General features: G+C 41.5%; 1 protein-coding gene across 1 annotated transcript; it reads left to right on the top strand.

Annotated features, from left to right (window-relative positions):
* Window positions 1-499: 499 nt before the first annotated feature.
* Window positions 500-26,507, top strand: LOC104389099 (oxysterol-binding protein-related protein 5-like; the record flags this gene model as incomplete). Its single annotated transcript, XM_009998054.1, has 7 exons — window positions 500-538; window positions 948-1,104; window positions 7,544-7,617; window positions 18,463-18,543; window positions 19,207-19,308; window positions 20,432-20,635; window positions 26,423-26,507. Coding segments are annotated over exons 1-7 (742 nt in total), but the record flags the coding sequence as incomplete, so codon positions are not given.
* Between the last annotated feature and the right edge of the window lies 1 nt (window position 26,508).

Below are 26,508 nucleotides of genomic sequence, written 5' to 3'. Positions count from 1 at the left end.
CAGTAACTGTCCTGTGGAGAGACAGCAGCCTTTGTGGTCTGTAATGTTTGCCCAAAGGCTGGGTTTACACTTCTTACTGCTAGCAAGAGCCCTGCCTCTGGCCCCACGTGGGGAGGGAATAAAGCTTGTAACTCAGAAAGGAGACAGTCATAATATCTGTAATGGGTAAGAAAGAGCTGCTTGTTGGATGGTTATAAAAGAAACCTTTAATTCCAGCCAGGATGGTCTAATGCTTTAGCCAAGTGGTGGTAAAGAGCATAGTACTACCAGGCTCTTGTATGGAGGTGCAGGGAGGCTTTTGGGGAGACAAATGCTGTCCTTTTGTCCTTACAGAGCAGCAAGATTTATCTCACTGATCAAACTGCGAGGCTGATCTAAATGCCATTTTAAAGAACACCAAGATTATGTATATATGCTGTAACTGGAAAAAAGGGCAAGAGTGATAGTGGTGTTATGTCCCCTTGCAGCTCTCTGCAGCCAGTGCAGCTGGTCGTCCACCATGCAGCTCAGATTAAATGTTGATTTCTGTGGAGATGGTGTAAGTCTGCTGACATCAATGGAATGACATGTATGAAAGAGACTCTAAAGCCTTAAAAAAAAAAAAAAGTGAATTTTAGCCACAGTGGACTGGATAGACCCAGTAGGTAGGTAATATCCTAGATATATCCGTGTAGGTAGGAGAGTGTTACCCTGCCTGGATTCACCAAGGAGCAGTGTCGGGCATCCCTGCAGTTTGCAAATATGGAGAGTCAGCAAATCAGTAATTGTAGCTTCAAACTAATAAAACTTTTTCTTTTTTTTTTTCTGCCTAGCCTTCTGGCAGTCTATAAAAAGATCTGGCACACTACGTAGGATTAGGCAGCTTTGAAGCAGCAGAGTCATCTGGGTGTGAAACTTTGATTTCCTGTGTCTTGAAATGAACTGCTACTTCTCTCTTTCCTTTTCAGAAAACCCCCACAGCTCATGCCATGAAGGAGGAGAACTTTCTTCGTCGCAGGTTCTCCCTCTGTCCGGCCTCGTCCACCCCTCAGAAGGTCGATCCTCGCAAGCTGACACGCAATCTGTTCTTTGGGGCTGACAATGACATCTACCCACTTAGCCCAGGTTGGTTTCTAATGTGTCAGTGCAGCAAGTAGGACATTTCAGGTGCTTGACTGCACATAGATATTTTAGCACACTGCTGAGAAACAAGAGAAACAAGTTAATGTGAAAGAGAGAGAGAGAAGCTGTTGCAACACAAGTGTTAACGAGATCCCAACCAGTGCTGCTTTCATGCTGCTAGTATCTTTCGTTGCCGTGGCATTAAGTGGGAATGGAGGGCCTCAGAGTTGGAACACTGCATAGCCTCACCTTTCAAAAATTACTTATGTTTTTGGGCACTTCCACTGTGAGGTACTTGACATGTTTCAGCCTGAGTGTTGGACTCTTTAAGATTTACTGGCCTCATTTGCAGACGTTTAATAGCAGTTTTCCCTGTTCAGATTTAGAGCCCAGGATAAATATTACAAGAGCAAACTTTCTGTGGTTAATATTCTGTAAATACCTACAAGCACTACAAGTACCAGGAATCTTGAAAAGTTGCAGTGAATGGTAGACTGGCTTTAAGCATTCTCTTTATATATCTTTTTGCTTTGAATTTCCTAACACCCTTTTTGAAAGAAATAGAACCAATTTCATTTTTTTCAGAATTTGTTGCTCACAATAAGCATTCAAGTCTTTCCATGATTGCAGCCAGCAAACAATGCTTCCGTTCCAGTCTGTAAACAAGTGCTTCAGGAAACAGTCACAAGTTTGTAGAGCTGTCATTTGCAGCTCTCATGTCACTGCAAAATAATCAAACCTCACAGCACCTTTGTGAGCTCTCAGAACACTGATGCCTAGAGAAAGAACATAGCGTCTGTCAAAGGGTTTGAGTGCTCATACAGATGTAACACCCAACAGACTCTCTGGGCTTTGCAGTCACAGAGCAAAACCAGATCTGGGTTTCCTGAGCTAATTGACTTGAAGTGCAAAAGTTTCAAGGGCTTCTGATTTCATAGAATCATAGAATGGTTCGAGTTGGAAGGGCCCTTAAAGATCATCTAGTTCCAACCCCCCTGCATGGGCAGTGACACCTCCCACTCAACCAAAGCCCCATCCAACCTGGCCTTGAAGACTTCCAGGGATGGGACAGCCACAACTTCCCTGGGCAACCTCTGCCAATGTCTTACCACCCTCACACTAAGGAATTTCCTCCTAATGTGTAACCTAAATCTCCCCTCTTCCAGCATTGATCCATTACCTCTTGTCCTTTCTCTATAAGCCACTGTAAAAAGTTCCTCCCCAGCTTTCCTGTAGGCCCCTTTCAGGTACTGGAGGGCCACTGTAAGGTCCCCCTGGAGTCTTCTCCAGGCTGAACAGCCCCAACTCTCTCAGCCTGTCCTTACAGGAGAGGTGCTCCACCCCTCTCATCATCTTAGTGGCCCTTTGGACTTTCTCCAGGAGCTCCATGTCATTGTTATGTTGGGGGCTCAAGAACTGGACACAGAACTGCAGGTGGGGTCTCATGAGAGCCAAGTAATTTTGCAGGATCTATTTGTGGATGACTGCTTCAAGGCAATGGGGAGCCTATTTTCAGCAGTGCTGACTAATCTTGGCTGTCACTGAGGCAATTGGTAGTTTCAACAACCTCATGGTAACTGAAAATGACTTAAAATATGATACCTAAAATCTTGTGCATTTCAAACCTCTGGGCACTTCTGAACAACTAGCTACCCATATATGCAGTCCATACTAATGTGTGGTGAGTAAATTGGTGTTTCACTCCTGTCCTTGGAAGCTGAAGGGCTGTTTTTTCAGGCTGTAGTCTTTCCCCTTGCCTTGGCAAAATGGAAATCCATAGCTTAGGGTTTGCTTGTTCTTCAGTTCTTATCAGGATTTTCAGTGCTAAAAAAGATACTGCCTTCCTCATAGAGGTATTTCAGTACTGTCATCTTTCAGAAACCAGTGAAAATTAAGGGTTTCAGCATGGAGGAGGTACCTCAAGAGTTTGTCTCCTCTTCAGCTTCCCAAATCACCTTGTTTCTCCTTGATCCCTGCTAGCAGCCAGACCAAACAGCCTTTGCTGGTCTCAGGAGAACAAGTGCCATTAGCCATGCTGGAGCTTTTGTTCTGCTGTGCAGTTCTCCTGAGTAACCTCCAGCACTGGCATCAGTGAAGGTGGTAGCCCTCTATATTGCAAAGGAAGGGCATAGGCCAGGGAGTTTTTAAAGGAGAGACTATCCCTTTTAAACACAAAGAAGTTACTGCTTCAGCCAGGGAATTTCTTGCAGAGAATCTGGGGTTTTGTCTGCCCTTACATTTTTTTACTCCTTTCATTGTTTTCCTGGTCCCCACAGGGCTGCCTTTTCTTTTCTTCACTTCTCCCATAAGAAGTAACTCGTTCTTCACATTCAGTTTCTGGTTCCTGTGGCAGGTCCTCCTTTCACTCTTTTGCTGCTGCTTCTGCCTCTTTTTCCTCTGAGTCTTGTGTGCTTTCCCAGACCTTCTCCCATTCCTCTGAAGGATGCTGCTATCACCGTACATAAGACATGGGTCTAGGCTGATAAGCTGCATCCAATATTTTCTGCTGGGAATTTGGTGGTTTGTGAGGTGGCTGGAGCTGCAGGTCTCACAGCACCAATGCCCTCCAACAACAAGGGTGTGCAAGTGAATAATTCAGTGAGAAGGGAGTGACAGACTTTACACCTGAGGCAAGCATCACTATGGAGATACAGTTGAGCAAAAGGATTATTTTATTTCTAAATGGAACACAGGGGAAATGCAGAGGGCACCATTTGAAATAATACTTTAGACTTTTTGCTCCTTGCTTGCATACAAAAGTGCTAATGATTAAGGTAACTAAAGGAAATTGAGGAAAACGTTTTCTCTTTATAGAAAGTTCACAAACTAGAGAAACATAAATTCATGTTCCTTGCCCATGTCTTTCTCTCATGTAGCAATAAAGAGAGAGAATCTTTTTTTTCTCTTTTCTCTTTCAAAGGGTAGGAAATTTATTGGGAGAGAAGCTAGAAGAACTTACAGAGAATCTCTTTTTTTGACTAAGCTGTAAGATCACACAGTAGCTTTAAATAAAAAATTAGTTTAGCCTATCTGCATCCTCAGAGATGCACTTTGATGACTATGGGAAGTTTAATAGGATAGATACATGAAACTGAATTTAAGTCTGTTTACACACTGGGCCATGTGGCTGGTATTTACTGCAGTAGCAGATTTTATTTGCAATAGTTTTGCCACACATTAGCACCTGTATTTCCCCTGATAGTTATCCAGATACTTTATCAGAAAGCCTATAAAGAGTGGTTCACTCTGGATGGAGCTTATCATTAATACCTCGATAACAGTTATTTTTCTTCCTTTTACCATTGATCAGTCAGGCTTACTGTATCATTCTTTATAAAGGGGAAAGGCAAATGCATCTGTAGGATTGATGTCCAGCAGAAAACCAAAGCAAATGAATAGTTACTGTTCTGGAAAGGAACTAGATATTTATTTTTCCTATGCGTGATAGTAATGGGATAAAACAAGGTATCAGTAATTCAGCTCTATAACCGCAAGGCTGAAGTGTTGGCAGTTTTCTTCATGATGTGGTGAAGGCTGTTTCCATAAGCACCATAGATTCTGCTCTCAAAATATTTTTCACTATGTGGTGCAAAACTTTTTGGCTACTTTGTAGAGGACCCTTCTTTGCATGCCCTGCTAGCAACCAGCACAACAGTCAGGTGAGATGCAGCTCTGTTTCTGTTGTGGCCATTATGTTTTCTTGATCATGGAGATAAGAACTTCAGCTTCTATAGCCAGCTAATACTTAGCTCCTTTTATGTTTTTATGTGGTTTCTCATGTATTTTTGCAAGGCAGCTATGTCTGTTGTGCTCTGGGTGGGACTCTTGCTTTTGGGCTTTCTGTTCACTTAAGTATGTGTGTGGGTTTTTGAGAAACTTGCACATGGTTTCAATGAAGTTTGCTTTCCAAACAAGGGCTGGCCCTCAGCCTCTGCATGGCTGCAGCAAGTCTGCTTCAGTCAGACAGCAAAGATAGCTCTCCTCCAAACACCAGCCTTTCCCTCACAAGTGCCAACAGGCTTAATGCATTTGTCATAGAAGCCCAGTACATCCTGCTCCATAAACATGTCTTATAAATCCCTGTAAATGATATGGTAAGAGTGAACAGTTGCATGTTCCCATTTTTTGTTATACCCTGTGAGCAGGATGGTCCAGAACCTCAGGAGCACCAAAAATCTCATTGTTCAGGTGCAGACCCTTTTAACTGAGAGAAGGAAGAAACCTCTCACATCCTCTCACATTTTGTATGGATACTAGTTTGGAGTTAAGCTTTCTTTCAGAAATGAGACATCATAAAGAATGGATGTGAATTCTGTTATGCTAACAGGCACAGTTCCCTCAGAGCAGGCAGCAGCTGATTCCCATTAACTTTACTTGAACTCTTAGACCATATGTTACTTTCCCATACATGCACTGAAAAAACTCTTCATGGGAAGCAAGTGCAGCAGCTACATGGCTTTGTGAGTTTATTCTAACCTCCTCTGTCTCTGTTGGGGATAATGGGGGCTATAAGAGAAGAATACACCATCAGAGAAAGAAAAAGTACAGACATCCAGTTCCTCGTCCATGCACAGCAGTTCTTACAGCCATCTCACTCCTCATGGTAGCACAAGGTGGCTGGTAAGTGTCTGGCCACTAGGGATTTCCCCCTGCCTGCAGACCTTTGGTTTCTGAGTGCATTATCTAAGGTTTGGTGTTCCAAAGAGGGAAGAGTGACAATTAAGAAACTAGGTTAAGATACAGGTTCCCCCTTGTTTTGCTGCCTTCTGATGTGGCTGCCTATGTGGCTTCCTCTGCTTCAGTTCCCCACTTGAGCAACACATGTGCTGTCCCTCTTCTCCCAGCCTCGGACATATTTGCGTTCTGCATCAGCACAGCTGCATGTGGCACAGTGCAGCACTATGTCACAGGGTGGGGAACATCTCTGAAACCCCTGCCAGCCATAGTCGCCATGTGAGAACTTGAACAGTTGTCCCACAAAGCCTGTTCTTAAACTTAAGAGTTGATACACCAAACTGCCTGTTAATGCCTGTAAAAAGGGCGTGGTTTTTGTCCTGTCTCTTTGCCAATGAAACCCTGTAGCACAGTTGCAGTTCTGGTTGTAATGAGACCTGCTTGTTCTCTCACATGTCCCATGATGGAAGTGCAGAACATGGCCATGAGGATACATACATATATATATAGTAAGCTTTTGTGGCTGGCTTTTCTAATGGTGCTTAGCTTTGTAAATGGCTGCTCTGAAAACTCCAGGACATTTTATGGCTTCTGACACATCTGTGGCAGCTTCTGCTGACTTCAGGAGAATTGGAATTTTCCCTTGTTGGTTTTGGATTTGATTATGTTTCCAAGATTGGCCCACACAATGTTTAAAAACATTTTTCGCAGTTCCTGTCTTTGCAGTGTGCTACAAATGGATTATATTTCACTGTCTCAATGGTTCTTTACTGTGTCTAATATTCTGAAGCTCTGATTGCTAGCAGTTTTGAGAAGAAATCCACATTGCAATTGGGTGACGACGACTGTCTTGGCACTAAAAAGCTAGTCTCATCAGATGCTATTTTTTGGCTGTTTTTTATGAAAAGTTCTGTGCTTTCTTTTACTGTAAGGACATGATTACAGTTGGCAGAAGGAATAGTATTTATCATTACATTTTATTGCTTGTACTAGAACTACACATGCTCATACTAATATATAATGTGTATAATGTACTGCAGGTTTAGTATATTTGGATAGTGGAAATGTAACTCTACAATTATTGGAAAATGTCAGTGTTCATAAATACTACTTGTTAATTGAAAATGTTTTGAATTTTAACAAATAACTTGATCAGAAGAGATTGATCTGCAGTGGTGTTGTTTTTGTTTTTTAAATTTTGTTTTACTAATTATATCTAGATACTCTTCTGTCTCCTGTAACATTTTATGATCATGGTTATTATTTGCCAAACAAACCAAGCTATCAAGTGCATCTGTGTATAGTTGCCAGATACAGAGCAAGGAGGATAATGTATTGAATAGCTGCTTATTAACAGAGTTATATTTATCTTTTGCATTGAATGAGGCATGGGGTATGTAAGAAAAGAACAGACTGTAGCAATGTAATTAAAGACTGCATCATAATGTAGACACAGAAAGAAGCTGGTTAAGGATGCATAAGCAACCATATTTCTTTTTTTTTCCAGCCTTCAAATGCTGGACCTTGCAACCATCATGTTGGTTTACCTCAGTGTTTTCAGACCTTGCTTTTAAGCAGTACCTGTTCCATAAGCCAAGCATGTGGATCCAGGCCATTCCAAGCTCTACAAGACCCCTCTGTGTGATCCCTGTGTGCTTGTTTTGCTCATGACATCTTCTCTTGCTTGCTGTAAGCAGTAGCCTTTCTAAGGCTGTGAGTGTTTGTGATTTTGCACAGAATTTCTCTGAATCACATGTATTTGTTGCAGGAAAAGACGTGGAAGGAAACAGCCCATCAGCACTGAAGGATGAGATACCACAGACTCCAAACTCCATTAGTAAGGTACTGTGGGCTAGGGATCCATCCCTAGTCTTGCTTTCATGTAATCACTTAGGTTGGAAAAGACCTTTAAGATCATTAAGTCCAACCATTAACCCTACTCTACCAAGTCCAGCACTAAGCCATATACCCAAGTGCCACATCTAGATGACTTTTAAACACATCCAGGGATGGTGACTCGATCACCTGCCTGGGCAGCATGTTCCAGTGTCTGACACCCCTCTCAGTGAAGAAGTTCTTCCTGGCATCTAGTCTAAACCTCCTCTGGTGCAGCTTGAGGCCATTTCCTTTTGTTCTATCACTAGATACTTGTGAGAAGAGACCAGTGCTTACCTCTTTGCAATGTCCTTTCAGGTAGAGGGTGATGAGGTCTCCCCTCAGCCTCCTTTTCTTCAGACTAAACAGCCCCAGTTCCCTCAGCTGCTCCTCATAAGACTTGTTCTCAAGGCCCTTCACAAGCTTCATTGCCCTTCTCTGGACATGCTTCAGCACCTCAATGTCTTCCTTGTATTGAGGTGCCCAAAACTGGACACAGTATTTGAGGTGTGGCCTCACCAATGCCAAGTACAAAGGAATGATCACCTCCATAGTCCTGCTGGCCACACTATTTCTAATACAAGCTAGGATGCCATTGGCCTTCTTGGCCACCTGGGCACACTGCTGGCTCATATTCAGCTGCTTGTGAATCCGAACCCCCAGGTCCCTTTCTGCTGGACAGCTTTTCAGCCACAGGATGTTATTAATAATTCTTACTTTCTTTTTTAAAAGTAATTGAAAAATTGAGAAAGCCTCTCCTTCAGTTCCTTCAGGAACTGTTTGCATGTTTTGAGAGAAAGAAAATGAGTGGGTTTGCATGGGTGGGATGACAGATAAGCCCACACTTTGACTTGGTAGCACCTATTTCAGAAGAACCCTGTTTATTTGGGCCTCATTTGGCAGTGTAATTAGATATGAATAATTACACTTGAAAGGTTGATTTTGTCAGAAGAGATGTCTCCTGCTGTTCCTGATCAGCAAGGCAATCATAAACCTTAATTGTTTTGGAAGAGAAAACTGTAACATTTAGCATATTGCATAGCATCCAAACCTGTGAGATGAGATCCTGGGAGAGAGCTCTCGGAGTCGGTGTAACAGGAGAGGAACACAAACTACCCAGTATTTCCTGAACACTGTTTCCATCCAGTCTGGTACAGAAAGGTAAATCTGGGTCTAAAAGCTCTGGGTGTTCAAAAATGGGGTTTACATCTGGAGTTACTGAGAGCCTGGGTTGATTTCCTGTAGAGATGGAATCAACCTTACAAATTAGATCTGGCTTTGAGATTCATATACGGGCTTTTTTTGGCTGTAGCTCTCTAATATGTTTCTACAGGGTAACTAGAAATAGAAGCAAAGGCTGTTAATGAATTTTTAACTAAATTTATTCAACGATGAAGCTATAAAATGCAAATTACACCAGCTGAAATGAAAATATAACGTGAAGGAAGCAGCTGCAGACAAGTGATTTCTTACAATACATGAAAATAGACTTTGCATCTTCAAATACATTTGGCTGTGCTTGCCTGGAGCTTGTAGGTTGTTCTGCCAGGATTCCCTGACAGAGGTCAGCGTGGGGAGATGGTGATTAAGGGAACTTTGGGAGTATGCAAAAAGGGCTTGTGTACATGTCCTCTGCTATTATTGGATCCTGGCAAGCTGGCAGGTTCCTTATGGGAACCCAGCCTTCCCCTTACCCTGGCAATGGAGAAGCCCAAAGATCAGCTAACTGCATCCAGGGCTTTGTTTTAAAGCCACATGTTTTGCATGACTTACAGGGACTGGTTTGAAATTCCCAGTGACTTAGGAATGTAAAGAATATGACTTTTTCTGGACAGGACAGCTCAGAGCACTAGCAGGCTGTCCAAAAGAGAGTTTGATTTCTGAGATGAAAGACGAATGCAAGAGTAGCAATGTGTTTATGAGAAGTATCTAGGTAAGGGTATGGCTCAGCTATGTTTCCCCAGCCTCAGGGCCTGTCTTGCTGTTTAGGTCTCCTCCAGGTGTGGTTTTGAAAGGAGAGGCACCCTTGGAAGATTGAAGTGCCCACCTAGATGTCTGCCATGTTTTGTGTGCATGTAGGAGGTGTTGGTGGGTCTCCTTGGCAGTGCTGAAGCAGTGGACAAAACAACGGCATCAGATTTGTGATTGAAAACAAATAGGAGTCTGAACCTGGACATGAATTTTGCTTTCACCAATCCAAGATTTTGGTTTTACAGTAGTCAAAATTGCTATGAAACACCAATGGACTAAAACAGATATGAAGACCCCAAATCACCACACCTCAACTTGCCCAGTTACTTGTAGTGTTGCAAGCAATTACTTTGGCTACTGAATGGGCCAGAACTAGCTTTTTCTCTCCTGCCTAGACACACGATGTTTAATTCAGACTTTCCATCTCACTAGATCCATGCTATAGCACCTCTCATTCTCACTTCACTCTGCTTTGCCCTACTGTATTGTACACTACCTTGTTCTCCAGCCATGTAACTTTTCTTCTGTCTTGCTTTGCAGTGCCAGTGACAGCAGGGAGTCCCTGCTGTGACATGTCTTGTACCTTAAAAAATTACTGGTACTCAGTTTGCTTACTATCTCTTTTTTCACATGCACTCAGCTCTAAAGCTGTATAATGAAACTTTATTGTCACGTGTCCAGAATTGCAAGTAGGGATGTGTTGCAGTATTTTACTCTAAAATCAGTGATTCCATCTACTTAAACCAAAGGAAAAAGTGTGTGCTAAATTGAGTCATGTTTAGATTCCTCATAGCAGGGGGGGAATAACTTTTAGAAACCAAACTTTAGGGTGTACAGGTTTAGCTAATTGATGCAAAAAGTAAGTGTTCTAGGTAAGAGGTCAGTGCCATGAATACTTACCCTTCTTTTGGCACAGTGGATATAACAAACCTTGTTGGGAAACACTTTTCCTTCAGCATTACTAGTTTGATGTACCACACCACATCTGTTCACCCAGTAATGAGAAGGAAAGGAAAGACAGTGGAGTGATTTGATTCTTCAACTGGGGCTTAGGAGACCTTGAATTTTCAGTTCTGTCTTGGAGTCCCTACATTTCCCCAGGCAGATTAATTGGATTTATGTTTAATGTCTTCATCAGAGAGGTGGAAACTGTTCTTAAATTTTGTTCACTTAGGACGTATCTGCACTGCATGGTGGAGCAGGCTGCAGTTTCCCAGGTTAGTAGACACCCAGCAGAATATCCCATAAAAACCTTGTAAGTGTTTGTGAACTTGTGAGCTATGAAGCCATTTAGTTGCAACTACACTACCCTGTGCTTGAGCTTGTAGGTGGGCTGAGGTGCCTGAACTGTGAGCACATCCCAGTTGTCTTGTTTGTGCAGACAGTAAAGTGATGCTGGAACTTTTGCTTTTAGTGTGTTTGTGCAGTTCTTAGCAATATGTTTTTCTGATTTCAGTTGTGACTTCTCACCCCAAATTTTATTAAAACAAATTTAAGGCACAGTTCAGCTACATATTACATAGCCAATTTTCCTGCAGCATATTCCTACTATTTAATTTTTCAAGAGGAGTCTGTTTCATCTCATTCTTCAAGGGAAAAAAAAAACAACAACACAACAAAATATTAGCTTATTCCACATATTAGTTTCTTTCTTTTTTCGAGCCCTTTAGCCTTGTTTCCTGGGACCAGTGCTCATAGTGGGGTGTGAAAGTATCACAGAACTCTCTCTAAGCCTCAAGCTCACCTCTGCAGCCAGATAGTACAGTTAGCATGTGCCTGATAGTGACAAGAAGTACTCGTCTGCCATTTTGTGCCTCATTTGGCATTCTTAGCCTCCTTTAAGGCACCTTTTATTGCAGTATGCAGTGTTGCATTTTCTCTTTTTTCCCCTTCCCTATGCTTTCCTGTTTGTTCTACTGTCTGGAGAGCAGCTGAGATATTTTGATATGGATGCAGAGACCACGAAGAATTGAAGTGTATTTTCAGGGACAGTCAGAAAAATCTTGAAGGTGGTGCTCAGGGATACTTCACTCTGTTCAGTCCCCAACTAATGACACAATGAAATATATCATTATCGTATTGCAGGAGCGTGACTGTTGCATGTACAGTTATATGATGTATGGGATGGCAAAGCTTAGATTGCTTTGTTCATCCTGGATGAGTTTTTACACATGCCTGAATTGTTCAGGTTCTTATTGTGTGATTTTGAATTTGAAATAAGAATCTAGGTGTCTGCTAGAAGTGTATTTTAGCTGGAAAGTAGTTGGAAAAAGCTCATAGCAATTACTTGAGATTTCAGCTACAACTTCCATGGTGTCTCAAGCTCATCCTTCTAGATCCATGAATCATGCTCTTAACCTCTTAGTTAATTCCAGCCATGGTTACATTTGGGACTGTTATAAAAGATCATTCACAACTCTGGCAACCTGCAAGGGTACCTTTCCCTCTGCTCTGCCTGAGTCAGCAAACTGAGAAATTGGTTGTCAGAGAGATCCACACTTTGCAGGAAGTGGAGAGGCTCAGGAGCAAAACATCTCCTGTATGTGCTAAGAATGGATTTATAGGAGAACTTGGCCCTTGCAGGTTCACTGGACCCTTGCTGGCTTTTAATTACTGTACATTAAGCTGTCAGCATTGTGGATGCAGTTACTTTGGAGCTAGTTGTATCTATGAAGAGGTACACTCAGTTCCTGTGCCCTGGCCCAGGGAAAACATTGCTTCTTTAATTCCATGTGCAATGTTTTAGGGTAATCACTGTTGTCCAGAGAGGGTTTTGCAGCTGGTTTCAAGGGAGCAGAGTTGTAACCTAGAGTATCATGGGAAAATCATATAGAAGAGGGGTGAGATTTTGCAGAGAGGTAGGGAACATGTCTATGTTGCTTACATAGGTGTGACCAAGCCCTGAAACTCCCAGGTGCCTCACACAGGTGAACATAGGCAGCAGTAGCTGTTTGCTTACAGTGATGGAGTCTCGAAGTTGATAACTCTGGGTGAGCCACAGCAGTCCTATCGTGTCACCTGGGGTCACTGGTGATAATAATTCCTTATTCTAGTGTTTCCGAAGGTGGGGATGATGGTAAATGGAGGTGCTAAAATTAAAATTATTTATTAAACAATTTTAAAACATAATGTAAGCTGAAAGTCCAGTTGTTTTTTATTGCTCACTTACTTGGTTTGTTTAAACTCAGCCTAGGAACAAAATCTGTACCTGTAGCTAGAGGGGAAAACAAAGCTTTGCTGTAGAATTCTCCTTAGCACTACAACTGGATCACTCACATGAAACAGCATCTTTCCCATCTCCCTTAAAATGTTCCTTAAATATCCTAAACTTGCAGAACGTTCTTCCTACAAAAGGCACACTTAAATGGTCATATGGCCATCCCATGAGGCCTGTGACTTTTTCATTCATTACTATAATCTGACGCAGTGAAGCAAAGCATTCCACTCAACACTGCTATCAGTTGATACTTGGAGTTGCTTGGATAGCTGCATTTCAGCTGTTACAATCCAGATACTGCTGGCATGTCAGCTGCTTGTTTGTGCAGGTTTTTCAATATGTACTAATCATTGTGTTATTTCAGTGTTGTAAACATAGTTGCTGTGTCTTTGTAACATCATTCGAGTAAGGGAGGAGAGTTGGCAAATTAGAAAGTTTGAGGGGAAAATTATTGGACTTGCTGTAAAGTGGCATATTAATTGAAGGATTATCTTCCCTAATGCAAAGCTCGTTTGTCAAGAAGAGTCTTTTCACTAGTTCTACTATGTTTTGGATTAGCTGTTAGTTCACAACAAAATAAAAAAGCTTTTAAAAAGAACTGCTTATAATAAATTGAAAACAACATTGTTTAAATGCAGTTGAGGTATCTGAATATTCACATCCACAGTAAGAAGCTCTTCACTTCTCATATTACACCCAGCTTTTCCATGATGTTTATACTACTTCAGGAACTTCAGTTTCATTTCTTTTATTTCTGCAGTGGTACAGATACGTAGCAATTATATGTGCAGTAGTTATGGAGAAGTTATATGTGAGCAAGGACAAGTTTCCCACGTGATGGATATTTTTGGTTTTGTGAAACGTAACTTATGACCAAGGCGTGACATGCTGATGGGCTGGCATCCCCCACACCAGTCAGTCACAGACTCTTGGTTCCTCTTGGGTATGAAGTCACCAAAAAGACACTGGATCAGAATAGTACTATTGTGAGGACTCTGTATGGTCTCTTACAAAGCCTAAGTGTAAGGTCATTGTGATAACTGCTGACAGTCAGCAGTGGATCTCCAGAGCTATATTACTGAGATGAAAGGGAACAGAAGCTTAACAGGGATAAAAAAGTATGTCTCTGAGTACAGTGCAGGCCATCATCAGCCAGCAATGTCATCATTCAGTCCTAGAAAGGACAGATCTGCTTGGAGAACTAAAGAGGGACAACAGTTTCCTACCCTTCAAGTGCTGCTTCATGCCCTGGTAAAGGTTTTTGGCAGATTAACAGCCTTCCCTTCTTTAGAAGTATGAGAAGCAGTATATGGAAAACATACATACTGCTTTCTTAGTAGAATATTCCAGTGTTGTTTTTTCTTTATTTTAAAAAAGGACACCAACTTACTACCCTCCCATTGTACAAAGTCTCATTTCTGATTAATATTTTTCACGTGTTGCTGCAGAGGCAGAGGGGCCAAACTGTGCTAACCCTCTAAAGCATTATTCTAGTGTCCTTGGAAGGTGTGCTGTGAGAACAAATGACTTCTCTTTGTTTTCTGCCAGGCTGAGAAGGGCAGAGCAATAGAAGAATGTCATTAAATGCTCTTGATGTGTGTTAGCAATGTAAGGCCCTGCTGTGCCTTGGGGATCTTTAGAGCTGATGACCCAGATTTACTCATGACATGATATATGAGGGACAATAATGACATGAGGGACAATCAAAACTATTAGGACAGATTCATGAAAAATGATGAAATCTTATTACTTCAAGTCACTTAGCAGGTGAAACCTGGACAGAACCATATGTTGCTATCAGCAGCATGAGGGCCTATGGTATGCTGTCCTGGTGCCTTAGATCCCATCTTTTCTGTGAAAAGGCAGGAATTCTAAACCCAGAAAAGCAAGGCTTTTCACTCTGTAGACCTGGAGATCACCTGCAAGCAAACTGCTATTTAGGATCTGTGATGATGCTTCCTCATAAGCATAACACAAAGCACAGTTGCCAGGGAGAAGTGATCAGTTTGCCTCGTTAAAAAAGTTACTGGGCAACAGTGTCGAGTTTCCAAAAACAGAAGTCCTAGGTCAGGCACATCTGAAAGCTTGTCCATGGCTCCTAGTTGAAACCATGACTTAGGCAGAATTTTCTCTCCCTTCATTAAGCTTGGTTTCCCACACCATCTCAGGGAGCTTTGTTATTTGTCATGCAGCTGGTACATCACAGGTTTTGGGACATTGCAGCACAGTTAGAAATTATTGGGCAGGCAGTGAGGGACTTATGCTACTGCCACCTGTTGGAGAGAGTCCAGAGGAGGGCCACGAAGATGATCAGAGGCCTGCAGCACATCTCCTATGAGGACAAGCAGAGAGAGTTGGGATTGTTCAGCCTGGAGAAGGGGAGGCTCCAAGGACACCTTATAGCAGCCCTCCAGTACTTAAAGGGGCCTACAGGAAAGCTGGGGACGAACTTTTTATAAGGGCTTGTAGCAACAGGACAAGGGGGGATGGTTTCAAACTGGATGAGGAGAGATTCAGGTTAGACAAGCTTCAGACAAGTTTCACTGTATTTATTGAGCTCCTAAACGCTATGGTGGTGCAAGTAGAGATTATCCCCTTGTTGCCTGCTGTGTGCTGCTTTATAACATGCACAGCAGTATGGGCTGGTGTTGGACCTGAGATGTCCTTGGTCATGGAGCTACAAGTCAGCTCTCCTGAAGAGTCACAATCAATGTCTCTCTGTGTAAATGTCCCAGATTTGAAGAAGTGTGGTTAATTCAATTTTTAGCATGATCTAGAGGGACTCCAAGGAGGAGGCAGGTGTGGTTGGTAAAGCAGTGATAGTGCCTTTATCTGTGTTAATGCCAGTTCCCCATGAGCAGCGAGTTTAGGGCTCAGGTTTGCAATGGTTTGTGGCACTTGTGGGAAGCCTTTCTGAATTTATCTTCAAGTAAATTTCCTCAAGTCAAGTGAGCTTAGGGGCAAAAAAAAAAATCTTTTATATTCTTTATTTGATTTTTCTTTATATGAGTGCTAAAATGTAATTGTCTAGACAACAAGTGACTGTAGCTTGTTATAATTAGTTAAGCAAAAAGCATTCACTGTAGCCTGATGCTTTGCAGACACCTGAGCAGGATTTCCTAGAATCTCAGGGACATCTGTGCTTTTTCTGCTGCTCATGCTAGCTAATGAGGAATGGTACTGTGTTTCTCTCCATGTCTGATCTCTCAGGCTGGAGGGAGTGAAATTACCAATAAACAGCTGGCTCATAGTTGTATCTCAAGGACAGGACATTTTCCCTGCTAACTGGGAGGAAAGGGAAGAATTCTGACCAGTTACAGCGTATGTGCATCTTGAATTGTGAAAGCATAATCTCCTAATAATTCCAAAGGATTCTTGCTTAGAGACAATTAAGCATTTAGAAATGTTTCCTCATAAAGAAAAGTGTATAGCATATCTCCCAAATGTCAACCACTGCCCTTTGAAACCTGACAAAGACCCTATGGGCACAATTCTCTGCTTAGATGTCATAGCTATGCAGTGGTCCCCACTGTACATCTTGTGTTTTTACAGTGAAATCCCATGCACAGAAATACAAAATATGCATCAGAGACTGTGTTGCAGCTAGAAGAGGCAGGCTTGGCTTTCTGTGAAAACAAAAATGACAAATATTGAATAGTTTGCAGAAGTCCAAGAGCTGGCATTTTCTTTGAGTGGATCTAATGCTAAGTTGACTTGTAAAATGGACAGTCAAATCAGGGACTTTGTTTGTCTTTATGTGCCATCATACAGTTTTAGTTCTTCTATTTGGCCTCTTCTCCCTTGTAACCAGTGATAGGACAAGAGGAAATGGGGGTCAAGTTGCACTAGTGGAGGTTCAAATTGCATATTAGGAAAAATGCCTTCTTAGAAAGAGTGGTGAGACATTGGAATAGGCTGCCCAGGGAAGTGGTGAGTCACCGTCCCTGGAGGTGTTAAAAAAACTGGTGGATGTGGTGTTCTGGAAGATGGTTTAGTACTCACAGACTGTAGGGCTGATGGTTGGACTTGATGATCTTGAAGGCCTTTTCCAACCTTGATGATTCTATGATTTATTCTTAAGTATCATATGTAGTTTTGTTTTTAGTGAAAGACTATTGTGTGGGTATGTGAGAACAGGTAATAGGTTCTACAGCGACCCTGGCTCTGGCTCAAATTGCACCATCTGTCCCTCATTTCTACTCCTGCATCACCAACAAAGACTGTTGCTCAGTTGAGCATGCACCCTTATCTCCAATTTTTGCTCCTGCCTCAGTCTCCAAAGCATAGTTGATGGCCTGTTTGCTGTGATCGTGTTATGTGTTTGCATGTTTTTGTCTATGCTGTGTGAAAAGGACTGATCTGGCTGTCATTGAATACTTTCCTGCTCACACTAATGTTCAGCATGGTTTGCGGCTAGAGGAGCTGAAGAGGTTTCTGTGTCACTGGCAGGAGAAAATAAAGTGGGAAAAGGAAACTGAAGTGGGAAGGAAGCTGAAGGCACTGTAAAAAATTGGCATTTACTCATGGCAGAAAGGAGAGTCTGAGAGCCCAGTGGGTTTGTTTCACATCATAGGAGTAAATTTATAAATAGGAACTATATTTTATACGTTCTTTTCCTTCGTACAGTTCATTTTTTTTGTCATGTCCATTAAATCAAGATGGCCAAGCGCTGAGCTTCTTCATAAAACTGTCATGCATAAGTAGAAGAGATAGTGTCTGAGCCCAGAAGATCACAGTCTGAATGCGTCAGATACATGAAAGTTTGGCAGAAAGAGAGGTAGAGAGAGCAAGTAACTTCCCCAAGGTCGCATAAAAAGTAGCAGAGTCCAGACTGCCACATAATTCTCACGCCTCTAACTTTCTCTAGGTGTTGAACAGCTTGCTGACAGTACCCAAGTAGGGCTGTGTTGGGCTCCAGAGAGCTGTACTCTCAAAGCATACATTATTTTGGGAACAGTAATATTGTGGCCATGTCTAACAAAAGTAAAGCATTTTTTTTCACCCCATCAGCACAATCATGAGATCAGTCTCCAGCTTCTGAGATCAATTTTAACATCACAGACACTATCAAACAAGATTAGAACTGACTGTATATTTTGTGCCTTGGTTTGCAAGGCCAAGATGATGATGATTTCCTGTATTATCTCTAACATGATTAGGTAATTTCTTTCCCATTCATGTTTCTGGATATTCCAGCTAGGGCAGCAGTCATTGCCAAGATCAAATCTCGTTCTGAAAAATCTATAACAGCTTCTCCATATTTTTTATTGCAGTAATTGAAATCCTTTCAGATCTGAAAAGAGATGGGGAGTTTTCAGTTAGAAATAAGAACAGGGAGTTCGTTTGGGGTTTGTTGTGTTTTGGTTTTGTTTTTTTGGTTTTTTATGTTACCAAAATTAATGTCTGCATGGGAGAAATGCAAAGAAAATTTGGTGGGGCTTTTTCCAACCGACTGTGAGTATAAAAAGCGAGTTTGGACTGCACTGCAAATATGCATTTTCTGCTGAAGGCTGAAATTGGCTCTTTCGTGGATTTCTGGAAGGTGTAAACAACTCTTCATTAGAGCATAACTTGAACATCTTCATGGTAACATATTCCTGTTTCCTCTTTGTCTTTTTTTTTAGATTGAATATAAGCTTTGCAATGGGTCTGACAAAGAGTGTGTGTCTCCCACAGCCAAATTCATGAGGAAGGAAACACTGAAGGTACGTGCAGAGCAGCCAAGTCAGCTTTAGCTGACTTACCTTTAGAAAACAAGTAGTAGCTTCCCAAAAAACCTTTGGGAACTACTCTGAGTCATTTCCTAACACCCAGAGAAGCCTCTAACTCTCCTTGAAGTCATTATAGGCCAAGGACATTTACAGGCTTTATATACAGGATTTACAGTATATACTGCAAACAGATCAGTGTAATTATTTCAGTGTGTTCATGTGTTCCAGAGCCATTAGCTACCTCAAGAGGATTGTAATCCTTTAGTTGTCTTGTTAGGGTGGGTATGCCTAGGCAACTTGAGCAGATTGTTGCTTGAACACTTGCTTGTCTACCAAACCAAAATAGAAATAATTTGGTTTGGATGAAATTAGATTTAATCTCTTTAATTTGAGGACTGGAGAGAACTGGCTATTCATCCTCTTTCCATTCTCCCCAAAGAAAGGCCAAATTAAGTTATGTTTAGTGGAACTGCAGGAGCAAAAGAAATGCCTGCTATCTCATTTATGTTTTTGTTCTTCCTTGTGCTCATTTCTGGGGAACCTGTGCTAGGTCAAGTTCTAGCTGTGCTATACATATCTGTCCTTAATGCATTGTGTTCTTTCCTCCCCCAACAAGGCCATGATTACAGCTGCTATATTTTCTCTGTTCTCAACCAGGTACAAAAAAAAAATTACAGACAAGAGAAGAAAAGAGCTACCAAACAACTCTTCAGTGCTCTAAAAGATCCCAGTGTAGTGATCACAGCAGACTGGCTGAAGGTATTGAATACAGACTGTTGCTTCTGAGGCCTACAGAAAAAATAAGCGAGAAGTACTTGCTGTGTCTGAGACTTTTCCACTAGTGCTCTTCTGAGTGAAGGAAAATGGAATAATTTTGAGTTGAAGTTGCTGTAAAGCCATGCTTAAATAGCTGCTATGAAAGTGGAGTTATGAAGAAGATTTACTTTCCATCTTAACCTAACTCAATTCATATATTACATGTTCTTAAGTAGGAAGAAGGTCTCAAAAAGTACATAGCACTAAAGGAAGTTTATTTCTTTATATTTTAATATGTTCATTTCTCTCTTACTCTTTGAAAGAGTCTGCTGGCCTTGTCCCACAGATGTGTTTTTGTACAGAAGGGGTAATAGACACAGTAACAGCCTGGAAATGGGCAGATACTGCTTGATCTGTTGACAGTTGGATTTTATGTTGTCACAGCATATAATCATAGAACTACAGAATCATAGAGTCATTAAAGTTGGAGAAGACCTCTAAGGTCATCAAGTCCCACTGTCAACCCAACACCACCATGCCAACTAAACCTGAAAGAACTTACTGAGAAACTTCCTCATTCTAAAAGCTGTTATCTTTAATATAAGTTATCAGATTTAATGTCTTCTATACAAGAGAGAACATGCATCAAGCTTGACAGAGAAGTAAACCAGCTGGAGAAGGTGCTTTTAAAAATGTGATATTTGATAAAACCCATTAATAGCTCTGTTCTACAGAACAGTATGAAAATCACTTATAAGTTGAGTTAGAGTAGCTATAATGTTTTTCTCTGCAGTGTTCTAATTGATGTGTCCTTCATGATTATTAAGAAATCACTCTCATGTGAGCCAGCAGTGCTGGTTGCCTAAAAATGAAGCAAGCTGCTAACACTAAGCCAGTAATAAGAATATGCAGACTAGATTCTGATAGCCAGATTTACAAGGTCTGGGATTTTGCTGTAAGATCCCTAAGACTGTTCGGATAACGCAGGGTATTTTACTAAGGAAGTGTATTGTAGTGTGGCCTCGGGAGAAACACATACTGGAAGTACTGTACAAATAACGAATAAATGCTGTTTTTCTTTTAAGGAGCAATTGCAGCTTTTTGTTCTCTCCCTGCTTCCCTCCAGATTCGTGGGACTCTGAAGAGCTGGACCAAGCTGTGGTGTGTTCTAAAACCAGGAGTGCTGCTGATTTACAAGACACCAAAGATCGGACAGTGGGTTGGGACAATCTTGCTCCATTCTTGTGAGCTGATTGAGAGACCCTCCAAAAAGGATGGCTTCTGTTTTAAGCTTTTTCATCCTTTGGATCAATCAATCTGGGCTGTAAAGGTAAGAATCCTAATGAGTTGAACAACCTCTTCTTGGTCACCGAAGTGTCTGAGCAGTAATAGTATCTGGCATTGATATTATTTAGATTTTCAGTTATTCAGTTGCTGTTAGTGATGGTGAATTGACTGCAAAAAGATTAAAAACACCAAAACTTGGTCATGATATGTTATCAAATGAATGTGGTGTGTTGTGACCAGTTATACAAACCTAACATTCTTGGTGTATGGATGCATACATAGACTGAGGAAAGGGAAAACATGTTAGTGAAGGAAAAAAGATCAATACCTAGAAGCTATATCAAGCTATGGCCTACATCTTTAAAAAGGAATGAGAAAGTAGCCCAAATTAACTCACTTCCCCAAAACAAGGACACGCAAAGCACCAAATGCTTTGCACAACACTGGAAGAGGTCTGGCAAAGTGACAGAAACCAGATAATTAATTTGACTCTTTTTTCCTAATGTCTCTGATGTTTGGGTTTCTTTGTGATGGATTTGGAACCCAAAGCTTGGTCTGCTCAAGCCTTGACTGTTCCACAAAAGCGTGACTTAGAATAGGTTACCTTAATTTTCTCTTCTTTGAAGTGGAAATAGCAAGGTTTCTTTCCTTAACTTTGGGTTGCTCTTCAGTCTCTTGTTACTCACAGGCTGAGACTGTCTCCTGCGGTACACATGGTAGACCTGCAGTGACCTCTGGATCTCAATGTAATGCAAATGATTAATAGTTTCTCACACTTCTTAAAATAAGTCCCTGCAAATTTTAGAGGTGCATTTTTTTGTCTTTATTTTAAGAACAGGTAAAAAAACCCAATATATATATGCGCCTCTGAGCAAAGAGGAAGACTCTTGAGAGGCACTGAGAGCAACATCTGTTGGATACCCTGAAGACAAATGTTCTCCAACTGTTGTTTCCCCATTAAAAACAGTGACTCAGCAGAGTTATTGCCAAACAAATTCTCCAGGAGACACCATGAGCATAAGCAAGGCATTACAAGCTACTGCCTTGCTGCAAGGTGGTCAGCAGAGTAAATCTACTTGGAAAGATTCATGCAAGAGTGATGAATGCATTTGTCATTGTATTTAAAATGGAGGGGAAGCTTTGTGGGAACAGATGAAGCAGCTTCACTCCTGCTCATCCCTGCAGTTAATTGAACAGTTTTAAACACAGCTATAGAATCACTATAAAAAGTATTTCAATTTTTAATAAGGTAGGAGGAGAGAATTAAAATTAACCTCAACAACCAGGGGTATGAGCTGCTGTTCTCTGACAGTAGCTCAGCTCTGATCTGTGCCTAGATCTGCTTTTGCTTTAAGTCTCAAAGGATTCATTACTGCCTTGCTTCTTACTCAGATTTGAGAGTTTTGATGCTTTTTAAATTCAGGCCATGCACTCAAGAAGGCTGTTGATCATTTACTGCCATCAGCAAAAAAAATCCCTGTAACTTGACAGGTCAAATGAATTCTTCTGAAAAGCACAGTCAGGAGAGGTACTGAAAAAGTAGAAAAGTCACCACAGTCAGGTACTGAAAAGCAGTGTTGCTGACAGATCTGAAGTGCTATGCCAAAATGCCCTTCCCTTTGAATTAGTCATCCAAAAGAAAGAGGAGTTTTCATCAATGTGTATATGTATTTGCATGTTTGTATGTGTATCTGATTCTCTGACTCTTGAGAAAACAGATGACAGAAACAGCAATTAGTATATTAAATACAAAGGAAATTTATCTCTGAAAATATTTGTGTACTAGAGGACGGCCCAAGGGGTTTGAGTTTTAAAGTCAAAGTAATAATCCTAAGTCACTTGAGACAGATATTTGGAAAGCTACATTTGAGCTGCATGGTAGGATGTTTTCTGAAACCTGAGTTCAGCCTGGATTGTTACGTGTGATAGATGCATTCAGCCAGAAGGTGAACACCAAAATACACAACAGGAAGAGATCCACCAGTGAACTGCTTGATGTCAAAGAAGCTGTCTGCACTCTGACAACAGTTTAAGGCTAAAACTGCTAAAAATACTGTTTCATTTTATGTCATTTCATAGCCATCTTTTAAAGCAACTGGAGCAGAATTGGCTGATTTAAATAGATTATGTATAACTGTGCAAAGGAAGCCTATTTCTTATTAAATATGTATAAGGCTGAGCTTGAGCAAAAAGCCCAAATCACTGTCCATCATGATAGACATAAGATCTGGCTAAATGACTTTAACCTTTGGTGAAAATAGATTGTGAAATTTTAAAGGATTTCCCAGACGGGAGTTGATGGTCCAGGTTTAACTCACATCAGTGGACTTCCAGCTAACTCAGGGTAATTAATGAGCACCTTTGTATGTGTTGGCCTGGCTGCAGAGCAGATGTATAGATCTACCTGTGGGTTCAAGCACTGCCTTGGACATTTATAGTTGTGCAGGCAAATTAAATTTGATGTGCAGTTGTCTAACTTCAGAGCAGGATGAAATTTTGGGATGCCTTTCCAATGATAGGTAGGTAAGATGTAAGATTATTACTTGTAGCGTTCTGTAATTCCGTGAAAGCTAAATATATGCACCAAGGAACTGATTTTCCTATAGAGTGCTCTGGTGCCTGGAACTGTCTCAGAAGCTCATCTGTGAGAGGAGAGAGTCCTTTATTCTGCACTGCTTCCCTAGCTTTTTCAGCATTTTATCCTGAAACTGCTTCACAGTGAAAATGAATTAGAACTTTCACCTTTGTGCTCTGCCCAGACCTTCGTCAACTCAAGGCCAAAATCACCGAGGTCTCAAAATCAGTCAGCAGCACCAGAAGCAGCAGGAAAAGCTTCTGCCACATGCTCCAAATACTCCAGCAGAGACGGTTTGTCCATCGTGTGAAGTGTGTGATCCCACCCTGCTTCAGAGAAAAGACTCCTTCCTGGGATAACTGCAGGATACCGGGGAATGCCAGCCTAGTAATTAGTGTGAGAGTGCAGGTGTCTGTCCTCTTGCTTCACAGAGGGAGTGTAGGGCTATATGCTGGCAAGGTTTGCCCAGCTGTCCCAAATAAATGTCCTGGGATAGTTTGTATTTCCCTTTGAGCCTGCTGAGAAGCTACCTGAACAGTGTCCTGTGGGCAGACTTTTATTGACTGCACCTTGCTCTGACATGTATTTAAAGCACTAAATTAGTCTGGGTCAGACCCACTGAATCTGGGAATATATATATATAATCTTAATTTTGTTGATTTTAAGAACTTTGAATCATTCCTTTAAATAAAGAAGTTCTAGTAATGGGCTTGTGCAACCCTTTTACAGTTGTTTGTTCTGCTCCATGATACAGCACAATTAGTTTCAGCTTCATCCTTACAGTTACCCACAGTACTGCTTATAAAAGGGATTTTTTTCCCTTTTTGAAGCTCTGTTTTGTGACAAGAAGTCTTGTGATACTATCTAAAACAGTGAGTCCACTCCATTTTTCAAAGCCTAATCAATCCCTCTTCGATAATGCCTTTAGAGTCTCAAATCAAACGTAAAGACAGGAATGATCTGAAGATGATCCTTTCTTAGTTGTACTGTCTAGAGGCTGCAGCTGAGCTCCAGGTCCCAGGGTAGTAGGGATAATACTCACTTTTAGTGAGAGACAATCATTGTCTTGGAGGCCTTAGACTCTAAACAGGCATGATGATCATAGGCTGGGAGACAGAAAACATCATTATCTCTACCGTGCAGATACAGAACCTCATTTACTCTGTGGACATAATGAGTTTATTTTTATGACCTCGTTTTCTTCTCCTCTTCTTTCTGTGGGCAACAGCCCCCACCATGTATGAATACACTTACTTGACAGAATGACCTGGCTTCTCCTTCTGTTTAGTTACATGCTTAAGTATCTGTTAAAATCTTATGTTATCCCATCCTTCCCTTCTTCCTCTTTATTTCAATAACAGTTTCCTGGGTCTGTACTGTTTGGTTGTGTCATTTTTCCTCTAAAAGAGCCAGTATCAACCTGGGCACTGAAAAACAAGTAATGGTGTTATCAACAATTCTCAAGCACCCTTTCAGCTGCAAGCTACTGAAAGGAAAAAGGCCATCAGGAATGTTGCCTGATTGCATTAATGTCACTAGTGATGTTTTGAACTGCTCTGCTGTGGTTTATTAATCAAATTTCAACTTTGCCAGTCCTGACTGTTAAGCCTTTATAAACAGTTTTGTGAACCTCCTGTAGGAGAGGGGAGGGGAAACAAGGATCCCAATTTCTTCTGGCAACAAAATAACCCTACAGATGTGAGGATGAGAAGCAAGACTGGAGACTGTTGTCTTCTCAGCACTGCATCTTCGCGGCAAGACTCAGAAACAATTTGATGCTTGTCCTGTGCTTGCACTCTTTATTCTTTCCAAATTCTGGTTTCCTGAATTGAGTTAAAAACAAAAATCCAGACAAAATCACCATGTAACTACTAGGCACTTGTATACAGGAGCAGTTTCCAGTAGCAGTCACAGTTTTCCTACTTACAAATTAATGCTAGGGAATCCTCCTTTAAAGGGGCAGCATGGGATATTATAAAGGCCCATGTAAGAGAGGACAATCATACTCAAACTGCAAACATTTGCCTGCAGATTTTCATCATTGTGTGGTATTCTCTAGAAACTTACAAAAATCTGTATTTGAGCGTCCTGGAGAAAACTGCTTGTTCTGCCCTGCAGTTGGGGCAGTGGTCATGAGAGTATTGGCAATGTTTTCTGCTCTGCACTTACTTCTGACATGATGTCTGCATATTTGAAAAAGGATCTGTTTTCACATTGTTTGTTAAAAGTAAGGAAGGGAAAGAACTGGAGGAAGCTGGGTCACTTTGAAGATGCAAGGGAGGAGGAATTCTTACTTATTTCAATCACGTCATGGCATAAAGTCCATACTATGGAGTGTGAAGTTGTGCTCACCAGGTGCAGGAACTGTTCTTCTGTAGCTGCTTCTGGAGCTTAAGAGAGGCAAATACAGTGAGGAGATCAAGGTGGGAGGATGTGGTTCTGCTCAAAGAAGTGTCTAACACAATATGGATTCTGCCTCCCTGGGAATAATTTCTGGAGGATCATGCTGAAGGGATTGTGGCAGGATGTTTACAAGCCACTTTAACTTTTTTTTTTGCCACAGCTGCTGAACTAAAGGCAACATTAACAATCAAAGCCTGTTTTTGTTAAATCCTGAAGTGGCCATCACCCAGGCACCATGGCATAAAGGTTCTCAGAGGGTCTGAACGTTGAGATGAAGAGCTGCAACCCAGAAGCATGTGCCCATGCTGGGAGGCCTTTGTTCCACAGCCTGTGGTTTCCCTGTTTCCTCCTTTCCCACAGACAGGTTTGCAGGATGGAGTTTCCCCTTTGTTTCCTTTCAGAAAAGCTGCCATTGCCCCTCTGCTAGAGGCACTTGCAGCACAAGATGTGGGCTCTGCAACTTCTATGGTGACACATAAAGGGTGTTTCAGTGCTTAGTGTGTCAGGCTGCAGACAGCCTTGGCATGCACTGCATGTTGCACAGAGGTGGCTAATAGTAAATATTTGATTGGTTTTGTTCCAAGCATCAGGAATTAGATTATTCCATTCCTTAGCATCTGAGCTTTGGGCTGGGCATAGGGTAGACCAAGCCCTGTTTTCATCAGAGCTCATTACTGCTTTGGAGCTGCAGCAGCAACATCATGATTACTAATGAGTATCTCTAAGTTACTCCATCTGCCCCTTCCTTCTTTCCTATCACAAAGATACACACTCTGCCCAGGAAGGGTGGAAAGATGTTGAACTGTCCCTTGCCTCTTCTGTCCCTTACATCTTTTTTTTGTGCATTTCCAGGGCCCAAAGGGAGAAAATGTTGGTTCGATCACTCAGCCTCTTCCCAGCAGCTACTTGATTTTCAGAGCAGCCTCTGAATCAGATGG

The sequence above is a fragment of the Chaetura pelagica genome, unplaced genomic scaffold, assembly GCF_000747805.2.
Source record: "Chaetura pelagica isolate M959 unplaced genomic scaffold, ChaPel_1.0 scaffold195, whole genome shotgun sequence".
Lineage (NCBI taxonomy): Eukaryota > Metazoa > Chordata > Aves > Apodiformes > Apodidae > Chaetura > Chaetura pelagica.
Note: the sequence above shows the minus strand (reverse complement) of the source record. Positions and strands in the feature narration are given on the sequence as shown.